Here is a 22879-nt window from a genome sequence, read left to right as displayed (position 1 = left end):
CTAAGAACTTCAGGCATATTGTAACTCGGAGTTAATTTTTACGGCATTTAAGTTTATTCAAGTGTGTTTTTTGCTATAATTAATAGTTTTTTTAGGAAAAAAAAAAGTTTTCTTATATAAAAAGAAAAAATGACATTTGTGAAATTAAAGACTAAGTTTCGGCCATATATGATAAATTCTCAGGAAATTCTAGGACCGTTTGCTCCAAGACGCCAATGAAAGCCGAGTTAGGGTAAGTGTTATAATTTGTAAATTATGGGGGGTAATTTCGGCCTTTTGAAAGTTTCATTCAAATCTCCCCATTGCTTCTTTGCGGAAGCAGTTTTGAGAAGCACCAACTGACCCAAGCTACCCTCTCACTAACGGCAATTAGGAACTCAACGGGCTCTCTTTTAACAGTAATTATAATTGGTACTACCATATGCCATACACACAGAGTGCGTGAATATTTTTTAATTGACCCTAACCCAAATTTATTTTTAATTGATTAACAAATACTTTTTATTTTTTATTATTATTATTTTAAAAATATTAAATTAACATAATAAATAATGGTTTGATTTGACATATGAGATTGAGAATAAAATTTAAAAAAAATTGAAATGTAATATATGCTTTCAAATTTATATTTTATGTTTAAAATTTAAAATCTCATTTGGAGATGTTTTTAGATCAATTTCTTTTTCCCCTTTTTTCTTTTTTTTTTTTAATTTTATTTTTCCCACAAAATAAATTTTTTAATTTCCTCTTTTCTTTTCTTTTTTTTTCTTTTTTTTAATAACAAACAAACGATATTATTCACATTAGGGAGAGGTGGGCCAAGCCTCACACTGCGTTAACTATAATAATGTTACTCAAATTCGTTTTTGACGAGAATTGAATCTAAGACCTCTTACTTATAACTGATACCATTAGGTCGTAGTACTAAATGACTTTTAATTTCCTCTTTTGAATTTAAAAAATACAAAGCTCTTTGAGTTCTGCAATTTACTTCATTTTCACCTTTTTCATTTAGATTTTCCCTTTCATTGCTTTCACTATATCTTCTGAGTTACATATAACTGATACCACTAGACCATAGTACTAAGTGGCTTCTAATTTCATCTTTTAAATTAAAAAAACAGTACAAAAGCTCTTTGAGATCTGGATTTTACTCCGTTTTCACCTTTTTAATTTAGATTTTTCCTCTCATTGTTTTCCTTATATCTTCTAAGTTGTTCTGTTTGAACCCAAAATGGACATTGGGCTTGCGTTGCGGCCCAAACCCACGTAAAACCTTAGAGAACTTATTGGGTCTTTAATTTCAAGAGATGTGGATAGTAGCTCGGCCCAAGATTTAAATATTAATATGATGTGGCAGCTATGGGTGACAAACCTATAAGAATAATCAGACTAGGGGATGTTACTGAGAAGATGTTTCAGAAGGGAAATCACTTTTAGGGGCAAACACTCGTCATTTCAAGGGGATCAAGTGGGAATTCACCCTCCGCTAGAAGTCGCATCAACCACTTGGCAAGAAAAGGGATGCATCAAGGAGTTATAAGCTTAATTCATCGAGAATTAAACTCTATAAAAGTGGCAGTAGGACCATATGAGAAGGACATTCAAATCAACTCCCAAAAAAGGCTCCTAAAAGCTCTATCACTTTCTTTACATTCCTTTTGTAGACCAATTCATCTTTCCATTTTAGTTTTAGCTCTGCTGCATTATTTTTGTGGTATCGATTTCAATTGTTAGTGTTTTGAAGGTTTTACCTTGTAAATTGGAGAAGGTGTGCCCATCAAGGAACTAACAATGCCAGAAGATGTTGAAACATGCCTGAACCTTTAATATTTATGCATTGTTTTGTTAATTTCTGCCTTTAAATACCTTGCATTTTCATTATAAGTTATTTTCAGCATTTACTTACCAGTATTTCAGTTTCCAAAGTTATCATTTAACGTTCTTTACATTTGCTTTACTTTGCTTCGGCTTAATAACTTCAACAAATCAAGCTTTTCCTTTGTTCTTAATTCATGTTAAAAGGGCATATTACACTAGCCACAAAAGTCTGTGATCCCAAGGCAAATAAAAGAACTTTTTGTGGACTTAACCCCTCTATAAACAATCCCTTGATCAAAGAATTTCGGTAACTTGGGGCGCAAGTAACCAGTTTATTCTTGCCCGAATAACTTTTAGTCTGCTGGTTTTAGATAGCAATGGCACACTCAATGTCACGCCCCAATCCCGACATACGTCTAGGATCGACACGTGACGATACCAAAAACTCGTACATCTAACATACCCCGTCTCCAGGATATGAGCAAAGCATAACTCAGGATTCGAATTGCATAATAATTTTTTTGTATACTTTATGGTTGCATCTAACCTCCTCGTTAGACTGTCTACGTACCCTAAACAAAAATCAAGCCATTCGCAGTTCACCATTCACTACACTCGATACTTAACTTCGTAGCTTCTAATTGAAAAACATAGCATTCCTCCATCAAGCATTGGAACTCGACAAGCATGAATTTCTAAAGTCAAGACTACATCACACCCACATGATATTCAAGATTTCCATTCCATCCATCATATAAATCATTATGTTTTCCATATAAAATCGCAATTCATAGCATGTAACATATCAAAGAATAAAAAAAGCACATTATCCTCTAGTCACATTGATCAACTAATCTAATCATATTAATAACAATCATATCCAACGTCATTACACAATCACTCCAATTAATCAATTCCATGAATCAAGGAGGCACGATATTAACATTTAATTACGTTAATCAATCAACAAAATCATGTATCACCTCACAAAATTTAATAAAAGAAGTCTATACAATTCCCCACTTAGATTATAAATAATAACATGGTAAATCTAATTTATAAACATGATGCCTACTGTGAGCAATTACTATTCACTCGAATCTAAGGCCTGACTAACCTTATGGAAATGAGCAAGAGTAAGGATTTTAGACCTCTCAACGGAATCCAGCTAAAATAAGGGCGCCTATCGAAATATACCAAGTACAACTAATCATCATCACCCCTAGTATGCATATGGTCCCCGATTACGGATATACCAAGCAGAACCATAGGCATAATTTAAATGCGTAGGCAGTGATCACCCATCGCGGATATACCAAGCATGATCATTCCTAACAATCCCCCATCGCGGATATACCAAGCAGGACTGTATCATATAGCTTTAGATAGTGATAACCTATTGCGGATATACCAAGCATGATCACCTCTAGAATGCATATGGTCCCCCATTACGGATAAACCAACCAAATCCATAGGCATAGTCTAACGTGTGGTCCCTTATCTTGAATATACCAAGCAAGACCACATCCTAACTCTAGGTAGTGATCACCTATCGCGGATATACCAATCATGATCACCCCTAGAATACGTATGGTCCCCCATTGCGGATAAACCAAGCAGGACCATAAGCATAGTCTAATTGTGCAGGTCGTGATCACCCATCGTGGATATACCAAACATGATCACCCCTGAAATACGTATGGTCCCCTATCGCCGATATACCAAACAGGACCGTCCAAGTACCACTGTTATCTAATGTAATCAGTTCAACACACAATCCATCCTTACCTCAATCCCTATGATTTACAAGGTGGGTACCTGCACTATTATCTTGACTAATAACTATCTTGTCATACAAGCATAAAAGTTCTACTCTTCTAATAAGATTCTAGGTTCACATCGTCATAAAGATAATCATACACATCATTCATATCATCAAGAATTTAAATACACATATGCATGTCACAATAAGGCGTTCCAATCATGTAAACTGAGGCAAGCATTAATTGGAATAGCTCACTAACCAAGATAGGCCTAATAGACTCTACTTAGTCTTTAGGAACATTTTGATCAAAGACAACCCAAGTAATTCAGTTAGGAAGAGCCGCCCATCGGATTTCCAATCCTTAACTTCCCGAGAGTCTCATTATTCATCTAGAATAATATCCTAAAATTTCGGAATGATCCAATGGTCGGATCTTCACCAATTGCTAAAATTAGGTGGCAGCTGACGTTTAGTTTTACAAACTTAGAAATTTAATTTGGGAAGATCCATACGTCAGAATCTTGATCTGTTAGTTCCTAATATCCTCAAATATTATGTAAAATAACATATTACAGTTTGGTAATGATTTAACGGTTGGATCATCGTTCGCTACAATGGTCAAGTGATCCTCCTTAATGAAACTAGGTTCAAATGATAGAATTTCACTAATCGGGTGTCAAATATAGAACCAGGGTATCAAATATAGTTTAGAAGGATCAAGTGGTTCCTCGGGCCACACCTCGCCGCCACACGCCGCTACACATAGAGACCGGCCACCCCAGCTCGCTGGAAAATTTACCTAACTCCAAAAATTACCAAATTTTATAGGCATGTAGATCTCAATGAGAGGAGTAATTTTCATACATGGGCCGAAGCCCAATTCGGTTGGGAAGTGGCTTGGAAACGCCTCAATCCTTTTGAAACCTTAGAAATTGATGTTATCCAATTCGACAAATTCGCAACTCCACTGCCCCCAAACCTATTTGGGCTTTGTTCCTGTCCTCAAGGAAAGTGTTTTAGTGTGGTGGTCGAAAGGAATTCTTGTAAGAACGGCGGATTGCCATCGTGAAGCCTTCGATCATACCAACTCAGTCCCTCACAAATTTGGGGCTTTACCCAGTCGAGTTTGGGTGGAAATTGAAGAGGGGACATTGGTGAGTTTGGCGGTGGTGTTGGATAGCTTCAAATCGCCGGAAATCCGACAAAAACTACGATGGAAAGTCGCCAGAAAACAGGTTAGAGTCGGATCGTGGTGGGGTGTCGAGTTTTAGGGGGAAATCTTCTCCCCGGTTTGTTATTTTCCCCTCTTCGTCCTTTCCCTCCTTTTCTCATCATGTCATTGGTCCCTTTCTCCTTCCCCAGTCACAGCCACCCACGTGGCTTCTCCCTTCCCTTCCATTCTCTTTCGCAACTCTATTTGCTCATCTCTCTGGCTGTCATCTTGCAACTTCCAGTCTCTGTTTTTTTTAACCAAATAATTAAATTCTAATACTAACAAAATATAGTCACATAAGATCAAATAGATACAAAATATATGAATTTCTGGAGACAGGATTTGACACTCAACATTTTCCTTAACTTGTTAGAAAGCCTGAGAGCCTGACAAAGGCTCCACATAGGCATCTTTTTGTTAGAATATAATGTTGTATGGTTGAGATCTTGCCATTTGTAATTAGATTGGGTGGTTTGTTAGATTAGATAGTTTGTTAAGAAGTATGTTAGAGTGACTAGTTCACTATAAATACATACACTTGTAATTACTCCATCATTAAGAGAACAATATAGAGATCTGTTTTACCTTCTTACTTCTCTCTCTATTCTCTGCTACTATCACTTTCTTCTAACTCTGGTTTATATTCTTTAATATTATCAATCGCCATTAAAGCTTGATTAGCTTCTTCGATCCTTTCTTTTGCTTCTGCTACACGAAATTCTTTCTTCTTCTGTCTTGTGGGTATATCAAGATTACCCAGTTCTTTATTCTTCGCGTTGAAAGTTTGTGCACACCAGGTGTTTGAGTCTTTTCCTTAAACAGATTTCTCTACAATTTTCCGAAATGGTAAATGCGAATCAACTTCAAATCTTGCAATCATCGATCACTGGATTGATTACATCTGTTTCCACGTCTGTTACTATGAAACTGGATGAGACCAACTATGTATAATGACATTTTCAGATGCAATTAATGCTTGAAGTCCATAGAATTATGGGGTTCATTGACGGATCAAATTTGTGTCCTGCTCAGTTTTCTTCTACTTCTTCAGGAGATTCAGGGGTAACATTTGGTATTTCATCTTCAAGAATTGAAACTGATGAGTATAAAGTTTGGAAAATTCATGACCATGCCTTGATGTTGTTACTTACTGCAACACTTTCTTCACGCTCTATTTCATGTGTGATTGGTAGCAAGAGTTCTCAAGAGATGTGGGTTCATCTTCAAAACTAGTTTTTCTTTTCAAGTACAAAAACCAGTATAATCAAATTATAGACTGATCTTTACAACATTAAGAAAGGATCAAATTCAATTTTTCCAGTATCTTCAAAGAATTAAAGAAGTAAGGGATGAACTTTTTATTCTTTGTGTCACATTTGCTGATGAAGACTTTGTGATCATTGCGTTGAATGGACTCCCTCCAAAATACAACACATTTAAATGTGTAATCAGAGGGCGTGAGAGTATCATTTCACTCAAGGGCTTTTGTGAACAATTGCTTGCTGAGGAAGCCATTGTGGATTGTGCTTATGTCACATCTCGGCCTGGGCCCCTACCACATCCCGGGCTCGACTCCACTGTAGCACGATATTGTCCGCTTTGGGACCCTACCACACCCTCACGGTTTTGTTTTTGGGAACTCACACGAGAACTTCCAAGTGGGTTACCCATCCTAGGAATGCTCTCGCCTGAACTCGCTCAACTTCAGAGTTCCGATGGAACCCGAAGCCCGTGAGCTCCCAAAAGGCCTCGTGCTAGGTAAAGATGAGAATATACATATAAGGCTTACAGGATCCTTACACCTCGGCAATGTAGAAACTGGTGTATAAGTTTGTGTAAAGAAGTAGAAACTGTGTAAACTGTGTTGTACCATATTTCACTTTCATTTTGAAACTAATTCATTCTTTTCTGAAACTTATAAGAGATAACGAATTTAGTGAGTATATTCTCCTGGAAGATGATGCTACTTGATCTTTAGAGAAAACCACTTTAAACCCAATAGTTAAAAAAGAAAAAGAAAACCCAACTAACTTGATGATGGAGAAAGGATTTCACTAACTAAGAATCGATTAGAGCATGACAAGTGAATAGACGAGGGTTTTTTTTATCTTCAGTTGAGCTCTTTAAGTGTTTTTGCATAAAACTTTGAGTTATCAGGGTGTTTTGTTCTATGTTTGAATGAGGGAAAAACTTTAGACTTAATTGTTAAACATGCACTTCAAGAACACAATTGATGAACTACTAAAGCACTACAAAGTTACTACTAAAACACTACAAATGCAGTGGAAAGGCATGCAACACGGGACTTTCAAGGTTTCATTTGCAAGTTCAAATGTTTTGCATCTAGTCAATTTGAAGACTCTCTATCTATTTTTTTGTAGTGTGTTTCATTGTCCAAATGCAGTGTTTACCCTATTTTGGATGAGGGACCTTAAAAGTCCATGGAACTTAAGCTAAATTTGTTAGGAGTTCTTTACAACAACAAGATAGGGACTTGAAAATGACTAGATGCAATACGTTTAATAGAATTTTCAAATGTTCAAAATGTCTTTTTTAAAATCCCTTGTTTAGTGTCTTGTAATGCATTTCTAGTGCTTTAGAAGTAGATTTGCAGCGTTGAGTAGCTCAATGATGGTGTTATGTAGTACATTTTTAAAAACTGAGTCCAAATTTCCTGGTACTTTGAAAGTCTGCAACCAAACACAGGGTTAGTGTGTTTCTATGCAAATCACCATACTCAAAACTCCCATGTAATAACTCCAGAGTTTCGAGTGTTTAGAGATTACTTTTCTGTGAGCCTTGCTTTCCATCTAAGCTATTATTTCCATTACTGTTTGTTAATCCATGCTTTATATTTCATATGCCTGCTCCTACAGTGTTTATTGACCAGAATCAGAGTACTTTTAGTCTCTCTCTCATTCTCTCTCAGTTTTTTTTTTTTTTTTTTTAATTAGAAACAAAGAACCATGGTGTAAAAAGCAAAGAACCATGGTACTCAGTAGGCAACTGTGAACCAATATTTTGTGTTTTTCTAACTTAGTAAACATGTAAACTTTTATTTGTCTTTTTGTTCCCTAAATATATGGTGATGCTATAAGTCATCAAAAAACAAAAGAAATTATGACACTATTGGAATGTCTCTGTTCGTGCATTTATTAAGCAGCTTTAGAGCACAGTATAAATTGGATTTTTGTTTTCTCTGTCCATGCGGATCTCGCCTGAGAGGGTTAATCAATTGGAAATAATGCTTGTATTTTAAATATAGATATTGTAGCTCTTTTTGCTGCCTAAGCCATCCAGTATCAAAATCTGCTAACCTCAGTCCTTTTAAGTATAAATAATAAATTAAGATAGCTACTCCTTTTATCACTTTTCCTGTTTTCATCCTTTGGTGAGAGGATTTATATAATATGATGAAAGATGTAACATCAGTGGTTTCTCCAGTTTAGTGATTCATACATTTTTCTAATCATGTTCTTGCGCTACTGAAATTTTTTATATCCCAACAATATATAGAAGAAATCATATAATATCTCCATGAGCATTGGTATGCATGAAGAGTGAAGATTTCAGAGATTGATGGTTTATCAGATTTATCTAATATAATGAAAGATTTATCATCAGGGCTTCTCGTGTTTAATTAGTGATTACTTACAAAATTTTTTAATCATGTTGTTGCACTACTAAATTTTTTTTATAGTTTCAGTAATATATAGAAGAAAATCATGGGTTTTAGACTTGTATATAAAATAATGTCTCTATAAGCACTGATATGCATAAAGAGTAAAGATTCCGGAGAATGATGGTTAATCGGATTGCACTATAGTACCCGCCTATACTTTAGTGGTCCTAATGTATCACTTTTGGCTATTCTTAATAGTTGTACATTCCCCAGTTAAACAACATAACATGCATTATATTTACAGGTGTTTGAGAATCACCGTTTTTTACCATTAGTGTCCATATTTCGGCCTGCTTAATTTGGTGATGTCCTCTTTTATCTTTTGAACTTTGTTGATTAGTCTCCTCCTTTAAGTTTTGTGGCCATAAAGATGTCGGTTTTACCAGGAAAGCAGTAGATTTGACACATGTAATGCTACGTTTGAGTGATGAGGGCATTCATAAATGGTTCATTATGTAAATTTTGTTGATGTTGAGTGTGTAAAGAAGTAGATACTGGTATACGCCTATGTCATATCTGCAGTGTGTATGTGATGTACCATATTTTCGCTTTCATTTGAAAGTAATTCGTTCTTTTCCGAAACTTATTCTCCTGGAAGATGATGCTACTTGATCTTTATGGAAAAACACTTCAAATCCAATAGTTAAAAAAGAAAAAAAATTACCCAACTGACTTGATGATGGAGAGAAGTTTTTCACGACTAAGAATCAATTAGAGCATGACAAGTGGATAGACGATGACTTTTTTTTTTTTTTTTTTTTTAGTTGAGCTCTTGAAGTTTTTTTGTATAAAACATAAAGTTGTCAAGGGTGTTTTGTTCTATGTTTGAATGAGGGACAAACTTTAGACTTAATTGTTAAAAATGCACTACAAGAACACTACTGATGAACTACTAAAGCACTACAAAGTTACTACTAAAACACTACAATGCAATAGAAAGACGCGCAACAAAGGACTTTTAAGGTATTATTTGAAAGTTCTCTCAAATGTTTTGCATCTAGTCATTTTGAAGCCCCTTTATCTATTTTTTTTAGTGCGTTTCTGAAAGGTGTAGCCTAGGCTTCATGGAACTCTAAATACCATCATCCAAATCCAGTGTTTATACTATGTTTGGATGAGAGACCTTAAGAGTCCTTGGAACTTAGCCTAGGTTTCATGATTCTTATGAATGCTCATTTTCTTTGATGTATGGACCATTTCAACTCAACTCTTACGTTGCAGCTTGCATTGAAGACTTCTCAGTTGGTTGACTGGTTTTATCAGATTTGATATTGCTAATTGCTGGGGGTGATATATTTATTGCAGGGTGTAACTGTGAGATGGGTTGTCTAAATGACAGGGGAAGTCGCAACATATTCAACAAAGACTCAACATTGTAAGTGGACTTGTAGCCCATCTGTCTAGCTTAGCCTCTACTAAAAGTACGTGAGGAGGCAGAATTGCCACCGTTGCTTCTTTTTCCAGATCTGATCAATAGAACAGATTTGTGGCCCAAAGCTTTGGAGAAGTGCGGACCTAACAAAAAGGTGTGAAAAAACATATATAGAAGTTTCATGGTTGGTGCCATAAATAGTTTCCTCTTAAAGAAAAGGTAAAGAAAGATAACGACTCCCAGCAAGGTCACTTTCTCATTGTCAGTCTTCCACTTTTTGTAAAGTAAGTGAAGAAATAAGATAAGTAGGTGACTTTGACATCACTGAACAAACAAAGAGACATGAATATCTTTCATTAGAAGAAAGTTGGGAACTTACTCAGAAATCAAATCTTTGTTTCTTGGAAATTTCCAACAGTCGGTCTTCCACTTGTTTTGTGGAAAATACTTGTCCTTTCAGCTTTTCCTCATGAACGAGTATTGGAAAGTAGAGAGCTCTTGCATGGGGATTTACATTGCACGGAAACATTACAGCGGTGTGGCTCAAATTTGTTGCCACCTCACATTGTATATTTTAATTTTGTGGCGTGACAACACGCAATAGGTTGACTACATGGTTACTTTGACGTTCTCGTTTCATGTAATTCATTGTTCTTTTTGACATATAATGTTTTCAGTTGACTTTTTATTGGTTTTGTTACTTGATGGCTTGTGTCATGGTGTTGATTAGAAACTAAAATTAAAAACTGAAAATATAAATTTTGAAATCACAAGAAACTAGTTTTTAGTTTGCATTTCTTTAAAAACTAAAAATTAGAAGGTGTCAAACAAGTTTTCTTTGAAAATTAAAAATCGAAAATAGTCTTGTGTCAGAACACCTTTGAGTAATTTACTTGCTTCGTGAAGATTGTAAGCCTCATGAACATTGTCATTATGTTAGTGAATCGTGCCAAGAACATGTCATTCATATCTAATAGTGGGACTGGGAGGCATTGGGCAGATTGGTCCACCCATATATCAAAAAGGAGAACCTGACATTGGAATGCTCGTGTGAAACAACCTAGATTAGTGGGTGACATAAATATTTTCCTTTTTAGAAAAAAAAAAAAAAAAAACAAAGACATGAATATATTTTCTGATAAGAAGTTGGAAACTTACTCATAAAGTCTTGCATCCAATTACTTTTATTGATAGTCCATAGTAAGGTTTAACCCAGCATTTCATCTCCTTAGTATAGATAAATTGTTTTTAATTTTTTTAATTTAAAAAAAAAGTTTCATAGTGGGTGACATTAATAGTTTCCTCGTGAAATGATTGGAAAACTGGGAACTTACAGAGAAGTCACATATCTTGCATCCAATCACCTTGGTGAGAAGAGAAAAGGTGAAGAAAGATAACACGTCCCAATGGGGAAGCTTCCTGGAAATTTCTCAGAGTCAGTCCTCCGCCTCTCTTTTTTTTTTTTTTTTTTTTTTTTTTTTTTTTGTGTGGAAAATAGTTGTCCTCACTTTGGAATGAGTATTGGAAATCAGAGCCAGTCGTCCACTTCGTGGAAAATACTTGTCATTTCACTTTAGGAGTCCATGCGCTAACGTGTATTGGAAAGTGGACAGCTCTTGCGTGGGGATTTCTTTGTTGCTTATTTGAGGGAGATTTTAACTTTGTAGCGTGACAATACGTAATAGGTTGATTACATTGTTGTCTTGACGTTTTAGTTTAATGTAATTCAATCATTCTTTCCCACATATAACGTTTTCTGTTGAGACTTGAGAGTAATTTGTTTTGTTACTTGATCGCTTGTGTGACGGTGTTGATTAGAAATTTTGGCTGATGGAGCTGCTTGCTAGGTCCTTCCAACTTTATCTTTGGCTCAATACTAGATGTCAATGTTTGATTGCTGATGTTCTCACTAAATTAGTATTTGTTCTTCCTTTTAATCCAAGTTTATCTTTATACTTGCAAGTGATCATTTACCATAGTAGTGGAAAGGTGTTGAGCCTTTGCATGATAACGTGAATTTGAAGTTTATCGATGACTAATTTAATAAAATCTACCGTTTGATAAATTTTTTTTTTATCTTTATACTTATGTGATGAAACATTCAAATCAGTCAAATGAAAACCAATATGAGCAGTTTCATGCAGAGGACTTGTAGTTTAATTTGATTAAATGGTTTAGCTCATTTTTCAGTGGTAAGTGTTGTGGGGAAGTGTCAAATATAAAACTAACAAATTAATATAGAAAAATTGGACAAAATAAACAATTCAAAGTGACACAAAGATTTATATTTGTTCGACATAAGACTCCATCCAGTGTAAATACGGTAAGAAAATTCCAATACTAATCAACAGAGATTACAAATAGAATTTTAACTTTTAAACCCAAATTTCGGATACACCAAATAGCTCTCCCTCAAACAAAAGAATAAATATAATTTTTCATTTCTCTGTTTTTTAGGAACCGAAAGGCATAGGCTGCCTTTCTTTTTGTCTTTGTTGATGGGAACCAAAAGAACAGAAACGCATCCAATGCCTTTAACATAGTCATCACGTTCACATGGAGAAATAATTCACCATCTGACACTATCACCGACACTAAACCATGTCGTCCCCACCATCACTACCAATATAAGTACATGGCTGTCCATCTCCCACCACCACTACCAATATAAGCTACTGAAATTTTTTATATCCCAACAATATATAGAAGAAATCATATAATATCTCCATGAGCATTGGTATGCATGAAGAGTGAAGATTTCAGAGATTGATGGTTTATCAGATTTATCTAATATAATGAAAGATTTATCATCAGGGCTTCTCGTGTTTAATTAGTGATTACTTACAAATTTTTTTAATCATGTTGTTGCACTACTAAATTTTTTTATAGTTTCAGTAATATATAGAAGAAAATCATGGGTTTTAGACTTGTATATAAAATAATGTCTCTATAAGCACTGATATGCATGAAGAGTAAAGATTTCGGAGAATGATGGTTAATCGGATTGCACTATAGTACCCGCCTATACTTTAGTGGTCCTAATGTATCACTTTTGGCTATTCTTAATAGTTGTACATTCCCCAGTTAAACAACATAACATGCATTATATTTACAGGTGATTGAAACCATTAGTGTCCATATTTCGGCCTGCTTAATTTGGTGATGTCCTCTTTTATCTTTTGAACTTTGTTGATTAGTCTCCTCCTTTAAGTTTTGTGGCCATAAAGATGTCGGTTTTACCAGGAAAGCAGTAGATTTGACACATGTAATAAAAAATACTAATGTTTTATTGCCTATTGTTATGGCTATTCAGTATAAGGATGAAGATGCAAAAAGTAGTTACTGTTCAGTAGAGGCTATTCAATATTAACTTGCCAAGCCTTTACAATGCTGAAATTACTCTTAACATAGTCATCATTCACATGGAGCTATTGAAACAGCCAATCAATCGGCTTCAGTCAAAGTAAAAGGCCCAATCGGAATGAGCTGCTAAACTCAAGAGTAAACATCAACCATGACAATTAATTGTTTGGAATTTTAACGGTACTGGAAATTATGAGATATTTCAAATATTTAATCATTATATAATTTCCCCGTATAACTTTAGTTTTTTATTCCTATTTAGGTAGGGAACCGTACTACTTTGCTTCTTCAACAAATAATTCAACTGACATTATCATCGACACGGAACTGTGTGGTCCCCATTTATTTCCTATCCTACTTCACTGAATTTCCTATACTCCTACAACTTCGCTGTGAGAATTTTCAGCATTATTTATCTGCTTCTTGCCTTGCTATTTGTCACTTCTCTCAATTCCTCATCCTTTCGACAGCATCTGCCCATCCAGGCTCCTCCTTCCTTCCTCCTCCTCCGTTCGACAGCATCTGCCCATCCAGGCTCCTCCCTCCTTCCTCCTCCTCCTCCTTCCTCCTCCTCCTCCTCCTCCTCCTCCTCCTCCTCCGTTCTACAGCATCTCCTCCGCTCCTTCTCCTGGGTATTTTTTTTTTCATCTCTATTTTTCCTTGTATCTCTAAGAAACAACGTCCTCTCACTGAAAAACCGCGAATCTGGTGCACATTCGAAGAAAATATTATGTTTGGGTACTCTTTCCAGATTTATGTTTGTGAATTTATAATTTTTACTTTTTATTTTTCTGGATTTTTAGGATTTTCCACTATCAGCCTTTTTTTTCTCTCCTAATCTTAGAAAGAAAAAAAAGTATTTCATTTTTCTCGTTGCGTGGTTTGTAGGGATTTTTCTGATGGTTGAAATATGTTCCAGGCATCAGCTTCGGAACAAGCAATGAGCCTTTCAAGGTTAATTTTCTTTACTTTTTTATCTTTTACCTAATCTTGCATAATTTGTCTAAGGAGAATTTATGGAGCTTACTGAGAGGTATTAACTATTTACTGTATGAGCCTTTTTTATTTTTCATTTTGCTTTGTGATTTCCTTCTTAAAAGTAAATTAAATTATTTAGAGTTGAGTTATAGTAATAATATATGTTAAATTTCTGCACCCGTAACTGTTTATTTGTTTTTCATTGTTCTATTGATAGAGAAATATAATCAAGAAGGAAACATAGTCAAGAAATTCAATAAATTAAGAAAAAGTTGGATGGGTATGTGTGTGTATTATGTATTGTTTTCATAATGATTTGCATTGAACTAATAATCAAATGGTTGTTGGATTTTGATTTCGCAAGAATGCTTTGAAACGTTTTCTTTTGGGATTTGATGATTTCATTGCACGTGATTTTGCATTCCATCTGTAACATTCAATTGTTCATGGGTACACGACTCTTAACTGCTTTGATTTTGAACATCCTATTGTGTCACTCAGTGGCATGGATTTGTGACAAATTTATGTAAACTTTGGTGATTGGATGCACTTGCTTTTTTTCCCTTATATAAGTGCACTCATGGTGATATTTTGAATGCAGGGAAAGTGGAGATGACAATTGTTGTTGTCCTTTTTATTTAGAGCAAGTGGAGATGATCTTCGGATAAAAAGATAAACTTGCCCAGGTACTTCAACTTCCCATTCTAATAACTGGCATTTGATTTTTCTGCTTCTTGCCTTGCCATTTGTCACCTTTCTCTGCTCGTGTAAGTTTGTGCTGATTCTGTATTTTGCTTTTTCTAGTATTTTCTCTGGGTCCTTAATCTCCTTTGGTTAATATATATACATTTTAAAGTTTCATTTTTTTTTTTTTTTTTTTTTTTTACATTTTGAAACATTGATTTTCTATCTTTTTACTTGTTCATTAATTTACTGTTTGCAGTACACGATTTACAGCAACTGTTTCTCCCCATGGCATTGAGCACCCAAAGAGCCTCTGCCTCTTTTCTTTCGAATGAATCAACTCCTCCATGGGAGTATGATGTGTTTTTGAGCTTTAGGGGTGTTGACACCCGCAAGGGTTTTGTATCTCATTTATACGGTGAATTGTGCAAGTGGCAAGGAATTAGGACTTTCTTTGACGACCAAGAGCTTGAAGGAGGAACAAGTATTCGTCTTGAGCTCCCGAGTGCAATCAAAAAATCACATACTGCAATTGTTGTTCTCTCCCCGAAGTATGCTTCTTCCAAATGGTGCTTGGAAGAACTTACAACCATTCTTCAATGCATGGAAGCCAGGGAGTCGGTTCTGCCGGTTTTTTATGAGACAGATCCCTCCGACGTAGGAAGTCAGAGGGGGTCTTTTGCCGAAGCCTTTGAGGAGCATGAAAAAAACTTGATCAGTACCGAAGATAAAAAGAAGGTGGTCCAATGGAAAGCTGATCTAAAAAGAGTATTCAAAATTACTGGGAAGCATTGGAAGGATTTTAAGTAAGCGTGCATATTTGAATGTTTCATTCTTGTTGTTGCTTTGGTGCCCCTGTTTGGTTGACTTATTATACTTTTCTTCTTTCCAGGTGTGATAGAGAGCTGATTGAAGACATCGTCAAATGGGTGTGGAGGAAAGTGCAACCTACATTCACGCTATCAGTTTCCTCACGGAAGTTAGTTGGAATTGATTATGCACTTGAGCAACTAAGTTTGCTGCTAGCTCATGATGTCGATGATGTTCGCTTTATTGGGATAACAGGGATGGGCGGCATGGGCAAGACAACCCTTGCTAACCTAGTTTATGATAAAATCCGCTATGATTTTGAAGTTCATTGTCTTCTTGCCAATGTTAGAGAGGGTTTTGCAAAAAATGGTGTAGTTGATCTTGCAAAAAAGCTTCTTTTCCCATTCTTGAGGGAAAGGATCGCAGAAATTTGGGATGAAGAACGCGTAAGCATTCTCATTGAGAAGTTCTTACATAATAAAAAGGTTCTTCTCGTACTTGATGACGTGGATGAATTAAAGCAACTCGAAGTGTTGGCTGGAAATCAAGGTTGGTTTGGTATGGGGAGTAGAATTATCGTGACAACTAGGAATCAGCGCTTGCTAGTCGAACATGGTATAGAAACATCATATAAGGTGCAGGGGTTGAATGATGCCGAAGCACTTGAGCTCTTTAGCCTGCATGCCTTTAAAAAAGACCAACCTGAGGAAGATTTTTTGGAATTGTCCAAGTATTTCATTAATCATGCTAGAGGCCTTCCATTAGCTCTTAAAATTTTCGGGGCGACATTGTTTAAGAGAGGGCTAGCTGCTTGGAATAGTGAACGGGATTTTCTGTCAAAGATTCTTAATCCAACAATTTTTGATAAACTTAAAATAAGTTATGATGGACTAGAAGAGCGGGAGAAGAGCATTTTCCTCGATGTTGCATGTCTCCACAAAGGGAAGCACACGGAGCAAGTAATTGAAATGCTACATAATTCTAATCCTTTTGGAATGTCCAGCCGTATTGTGATAGATGGATTAATTGAGAGATCTCTCCTCTATCAAGATCATCCCAATTGCATATGGATGCATGATTTGATACAAGAAATGGCATGGAAAATTATTGGTGACGAGTCTAAAGAGCCTGGTCGACGCAGTAGGTTGTGGTTATACGAGGACATTACTCGTGTATTCACGACTAATACGGTAAGAAGTTAAATACCAAATTTGAAAGAAGATATGATTTATTTTGACACTATATTAGACTTGAATGTGAATTAATTTGTCATTTTTTCTTAATTGTTAGGGAACAGGAGCAATTGAAGTAATATCCTTATGCTTGCCCAAAGTAGAGGAGGTACGCCAGTGGAATTGCGAAGCCTTGTCTAAGATGTCAGGACTGAGGTTTTTGGAATTCAATAATTTGATCTTTTCTTCAGGTCCCGAATTTCTTCCATGTTCCTTGAGAATTATAAATTGGAGTTTCTATCCGTCCAAGTTTCTTCCAACCAACTTTCATCCGCACTTGCTTACTGAACTCAAGATGTATAATAGCAATCTTGTTCGGCTATGGAAGAGAAAAGTGGTAAGAGGAAGTGTTGAATAAATGCTTTTTAATTTGCAAAGTAATCATTTATGTATTATTTTGAATAAACTTTAAGGTTGTAGAAGCTAAATATATGATCTGAACCTTATCGGTGCTGTACAGGACTTACCCAACTTGAAATATATCCGTCTTCGTAGCTCCAATAAGTTGAAGAGTACCCCAGATTTCAGTGGTCTTCCAAATCTTGAGACGTTGGATCTTTCGTATTGTAGGAATTTAGTTAAGATCCACCCAACTATTGTAATTCTTGAAAGACTTAGAGTTTTAAAGCTTTGTTGGTGTGAAAGCATTAAGAGCCTCCCAAGTGAGGTTGAAATGGATTCTCTTGAGAAAATACCTTCATCAAAAGGATATCTGGTTGGCCTTGGGTATTTGTCTCTATATAATTGCAAAAATCTCTTGAACCTTCCAAGGGCTATTTGTAATTTGAAGTCTCTCATGTATCTCGATGTGTGTGGATGCTCAAAGATGCACAAACTTCCCGGAGACATGGATCACTTAAGCCAACTTCATTTGGGAGCCACCATGAAAGAGCCGCTTGTGGGTATGAAAAATCTCTGGCTTCTAGAATTTAAGGGATCGGATGCTAGAGCAAGGGAGGGGTGGGGCCTTCTCCGCTTATTAGGACTTGGAAAGAGTCGTCCGGATCCTCCTTGTTGGGGTTTGGTGTTGTCTTCTCTAAATCGTTTGTGCTCTTTGAGATGGTTAATTCTAAAAGATTGTGAAATCTGTGAAGGAGATATCCCCGATGATATTGGCTGCTTGTCCTTATTGTCACATTTGCAACTTAGTGGAAATAATTTCGTCAGTCTACCTGAAAGCATTAGACGCCTTTCTAAGCTCAAGCGTCTTGACCTGGACAGGTGCAAAAGCCTTCAAGAATTGCCACCTCTTCCATCAAATAGCGAATTATATGTATCTCTAGATGATTGTGCTTCCTTACAAAGGTTGACAGATGCATCCAAGTTGAGCAGCAGATTCACCAATTTGTATGACTTTGACTTCACTTGCATGAATTGCATTGCATTGGTTCAAGATGAAGCCTGGATTAATACAATACTCTCAAGGATTCCAAGATCTGTCGCTCATTATGAGGTTCTCTCTCTCTCTCTCTCTCTCTCTCTCTCTCTCTCTCTAAAATAGTTCTTTTGTTATAGGTACTTCGTCCATGTTCCAGAAAAGAGGCCCCAAATGTTGTATGGCCTGGAAGTGAAATTCCAGAGTGGTTCAGTAATCAGAGTGTGGGAAATTCAGTAAATGTGAAGCTTCCACCACGATCATGTACCGACTGGTTGGGGATTGCCTTTTGTCTTGTTTTTCAAGATCCTAACCAAAACTTGCCCAATGCACGTGACCTTGACTATATTATTATTAAGTTTTTAGCGGATAACCTTTTGGATTTTAAAATAGGGTCACTTCTGTCTGACCATCTTTGCGTATTTTATTGGACTCGTGAAAATTGTCATCATGAACAATTTTTATTCCAAACTTACATTGAAAATATGGGAGTGCCAAAACAATGCGTGGACTTCAATAGTGTGAAGAAGTGTGGGGCTCGTTTGGTGTACAAGCAAGATTTGGAAGAGCTAAACCAAGCATTGAAAATCCTGAAACGAACACATGAATATAGCGATGAGGAAACTTCCAAGTGGACCTGTAAATGCTAGCTTCAACGACACCGAACAAATCCACAAAAGACATTGTTACTAGTCACCATCATATAATAAATGTAAGCAAGTCCCTATCGATTTATCCCATCAGCTTTATTGTCATTAAAGATAATTTTTTTCTTCGCCATCTTAGTCAATGAATTCAATCTGCTTAATTTCTCATTGCAATAGTTTTTCATTTCTTCATTTCATTTCAGTGCCCTGTAAAGTCAGTTGCATCATAAACTTGGGAAGAATTGGCAAAGCTGGCTGGAGTTGAAGCAGGACAAATACTATCCAATCGCCGTGGAGTTGGCCTCAATGTTTCTTGCTGGTACAAGAATGAACCACGAGGTTCATTTTCTGAAAACACCGGGAGTTGAATTCAAATTCTTACAGAAAGAATTGACGTGTTTCAGTCTGTTTTTGTAACTAATGGAAAAACACTGTTGTCTTGATCTGCAGTCATCTATTGTTGTACAAATAACAAAATTCGAAAGGAATATTTGGATGAAACACGAAACTTAATTCTATCTTTCCAACATCATTTGAATTATTAAGTCCATCAGCTTATAACAAAATGCTTGAGACCATGTCAATCATGACAAAACAGACAATTTCAGACTACAAAATGCTTGAGGGGTTCCTCAAGTTCCCCAGTCAACAACAAGCTCCTAGTTTCTCTTCTACAAACTGCACTGAAATCCTACTAATTGCGAGGTTACTTGATCTATTACGAGCAACTAATCCTTGCCAAAGTGGTTATTCGGAGTCAAATATTGTACATCATTGAGTTCAAGACATGGCCGAACACCACAGCCGAACGAGATTTCTTCAAACTCATCAGGCAAAACAGGCCAAAGGCTCACCTTTGGTTTCTTGAAGGCCGCAGAGGAGGCGTCTTTTTGCCCTTAAGAATTCTTGCAGCTTCCTTCACCGTTGGCCTCTTCACAAGGTTTGGGTGCACACTAGCAAGTCCAGTCATCAGCATCATCTGCATCGAGCATTATGTTGCAAGTTTTAACATCTCTATGAATTATTTGCCTCTCACCCTCCTCGTGAAGATATGCAAGAGTAGATGAGACTCCGAGAACTATATTAAGTCTTTGCTTCTAGGATAGAACAATTGCTGAATTGAAGCTTTTGTGAAGAACTTAGCTGAGGCTTCCATTGGGTATACTCGTACACCAGGACTAACCCATTACCCTCACATCACCACCCATGAAGCTGAACCAGATTCTTGTGCCGCAAACAACCCACCATAGTTGCAAACTCTATGGTTTAAGGATGATGCAGACTACCAATTCCATCAGCCCTCTCAAACATTTTCACTGCCACTTTTCCACCAGAGGGCAGAGACCCTTTATAAACCTTAGCCGATGCCCCTTCCCCAACAACCCTGTTTTGGTTAAACCCCATTGTAGCTGATCTTAGTGACAAACCTTTCAGAACTTTATTCGCCTCAACTCAACAAGTTTTACCCTCTCTGCTCCTTCTGGCAGTGACTTTTCTGTCCTTCACACATACAAAACAAATAATGAAACGGAATGCGAATATGGAGAGGACAAATGCGGCTCAACCTCCCAAACCAAAAGCCATCTCCAGTACCTTTATTTTTCTTCCATGAGTACGATTTTCTGGGCTGCTTTTGGTACTTGAATCTTCTGGTGAAGTGCACGTGAAGTAGTCCCCTTCTTCAAACTCACCAGCAGTAACTAGTAATCCCGGTTGGAAGAGATCTGAAAGTCTTGCCTGTCAGCAAGGTGAATTGAAGAGCCCTGCCCATTCGAGGCAGAGAAACTGACACGCATGAACTCCTTGAACTGGTTGGAGAGGTCAATCTGAGCAACAAGAAGAGGCGTTGGAGGCCTAGTTGCCGAGTATCTGACCCAAACCCGAAAATCTTGACAGCATCTCTGTACTCAATCAAGCGGTAATTGTTGAATTGTAATCTTGTCTTGGCCCAAAGATAATTGATCCGGCCTGTACACAAAGAAAGATCCATGCACATGCTAGAGAATTCTAGCAAAGTTCAAGTTAGTGGAAGAGTCTAGAAGAATGGTGAGGATTCCACCCACATACAAGCTTAGTGTAGATAATTCTAGCTTAGGAAGGTAGTGGAATTATCTAGATATCTCTAGCATGATGTTTTCATGCTTCTCCAAGGTTCCATCCATGCCTATAAAAGGAGAAGGCATCCACACCATTTGTAACAACCAAGAGAGCAAGTAGTAAGAAGTGAGAGTGTCAAGTAAGAAGTAAGAAGAAGCAACAAAGCTTCTAAGAGTGTTTGAGTGTTTCCTCTTGTACTAAGTCTGTGAGTGAATAAAAACCTTGTGTAATACTTTGAGAATTCTTTCTTTCTCTTGCCTATCAATTCCGCTATGTTACATTCTTCTTTGTGAGATAAACATCTCCAGAGTAGTGAAGCATTTTTAAACCCCAACAAAGTGGTACCAGAGCTATGGCTAGCAATGCTATGGCAGCCTTCCAAGTTCCAATGCTCGACAGCAACAACTTCAATAATTGGAGTATCAAAATGAAGGCCCTTTTGGGTGCACACGATGTCTGGGAAGTCGTGGAGAAAGGCTACACTGAGCCAGAAGATGAAGCTAGTTTGTCTCAACCCCAGAAGGAGAGTTTGAAAGATTCAAGAAAGAGAGACAAGAAGGCTCTCTACCTCATCTACCAAGCATTAGATGACAATGGCTTTGAAAAGGTCTCGAGTGCAACCTCTGCCAAGCAAGCATGGAAGAAGCTTCAAACCTCTTACAAAGGAGCCGAACAAGTGAAAAAGGTTCGTCTTCAAGTATTAAGAGGTGAGTTCGAATCTCTACAAATGAAAGGGTCTGAATCAATCTCTGATTATTTCTCAAGAGTCTTAGCCGTTTCCAATCAATTAAAAAGAAACGGAGAAAAGTTAGAAGATGTTAGAATTATGGAGAAGATACTACGCTCGTTGGACCCCAAGTTCGAGCACATTGTCGTGACGATTGAAGAAACTAAAAACTTGGAAGAAATTAGTATAGAGCAATTAATGGGTTCGCTACAAGCATATGAAAAGAAACATAAGAAAAGGCAAGGGAATGATGAGCAGCTCCTTAAGACGCATGTTTAGCCAAAGAAGAAAGAAGAAAGCTTCAACAACAAGAGAAGCCGATACGGAAGAAGTCGTGGCCGAGGTCGCGGACGTGGACATGGGTGTGGATGTGGTTGGAACTTAAACAACCATAGCAACTACGAAAGAGGAGAAAGCTCAACAAAAGGTCGCGGAAGAGGACGCTTAAACTCAAGGTATGAAAAATCTCAAGTTCAATGCTATAATTGTCAAAAGTTTGGGCATTATGCTTGGGAATGTAGAGCTCCAAACAGCAGACTTGATGAGAAGGTTAATTATGTGAAAGAAGAGAAAGAAGAGAATGGCGTTGTGCTACTAGCATGCAAGAACAATGATGGAGACCAAGACTATACATGGTACCTTGACACCGGCGCCAACAACCACATATGCAGAAGAAGAAGCATCTTCGTAGAGCTCAATGAATCAGTGAGTGGCAACGTTTCTTTTGGAGATGAATCCAAAATACCCGTAAAAGGAAAAGGTAACATCCTTATTCCCCTGGAAAATGGCGGTCACCAATTAATTTCGAATGTCTACTACGTGCCCAATATGAAAAGCAACATTTTGAGTTTGGGTCAACTCTTAGAAAAAGGTTATGATTTTCATACGAAAAATTATCTCCTTTTTCTTAGAAATGACAAAGGAAGATTAATTGCCAAGGCGAAAATGTCAAAGAATAGGATGTTTCCTAAGAACATTCAAAACGATATTGCAAAGTGTCTTAAGATATGTTACAAAGACATATCTTGGCTTTGGCATCTTTGTTTTGGGCATCTTAACTTTGGGGAATTGGATTTATTATCTAAGAAGGAGATGGTGCGAGGCTTACCGTGC

The 22879-nt window shown here is 36.8% G+C and overlaps 2 protein-coding genes and 1 pseudogene across 5 annotated transcripts; 2 read left to right on the top strand and 1 right to left on the bottom strand.

Annotated features, from left to right (window-relative positions):
* Positions 1-13200: 13200 nt before the first annotated feature.
* Positions 13201-19469, top strand: LOC137727706 (TMV resistance protein N). 4 transcript variants are annotated; one of them, XM_088677274.1, is made up of 10 exons: positions 13201-13396; positions 13479-13954; positions 14105-14170; positions 14796-14880; positions 15138-15684; positions 15771-16878; positions 16979-17257; positions 17381-18373; positions 18436-19007; positions 19146-19469. In XM_088677274.1, the coding sequence occupies exons 5-9, from the start codon at positions 15167-15169 to the stop codon at positions 18943-18945; spliced, it is 3408 nt and encodes a 1135-aa protein (XP_088533400.1). In that variant the 5' UTR covers positions 13201-13396; positions 13479-13954; positions 14105-14170; positions 14796-14880; positions 15138-15166; the 3' UTR covers positions 18946-19007; positions 19146-19469. The 4 variants fall into 4 exon arrangements, with proteins under 4 accessions (XP_088533400.1, XP_088533402.1, XP_088533403.1 ...); XM_088677276.1 differs by lacking the exon at positions 13201-13396 and having other exon boundaries at positions 13604-13954; positions 14136-14170; XM_088677277.1 differs by lacking the exon at positions 13201-13396 and having other exon boundaries at positions 13609-13848; positions 14136-14170.
* Positions 19470-19895: 426 nt separating this feature from the next.
* Positions 19896-20938, bottom strand: LOC148693331 (L-type lectin-domain containing receptor kinase S.6 pseudogene; annotated as a pseudogene).
* Positions 20939-21391: 453 nt separating this feature from the next.
* LOC148693330 (uncharacterized) lies at positions 21392-22045 on the top strand. The gene has a single exon (XM_088677279.1). It carries the CDS (start codon positions 21392-21394, stop codon positions 22043-22045), a length of 654 nt encoding a protein of 217 aa, XP_088533405.1.
* The last annotated feature ends 834 nt before the right edge of the window (positions 22046-22879 follow it).

The sequence above is a fragment of the Pyrus communis genome, chromosome 10 (genome assembly GCF_041283825.1).
Source record: "Pyrus communis isolate YQ-2024b chromosome 10, ASM4128382v1, whole genome shotgun sequence".
NCBI classification, from domain to species: Eukaryota; Viridiplantae; Streptophyta; class Magnoliopsida; order Rosales; family Rosaceae; genus Pyrus; species Pyrus communis.
Note: the sequence above shows the minus strand (reverse complement) of the source record. Positions and strands in the feature narration are given on the sequence as shown.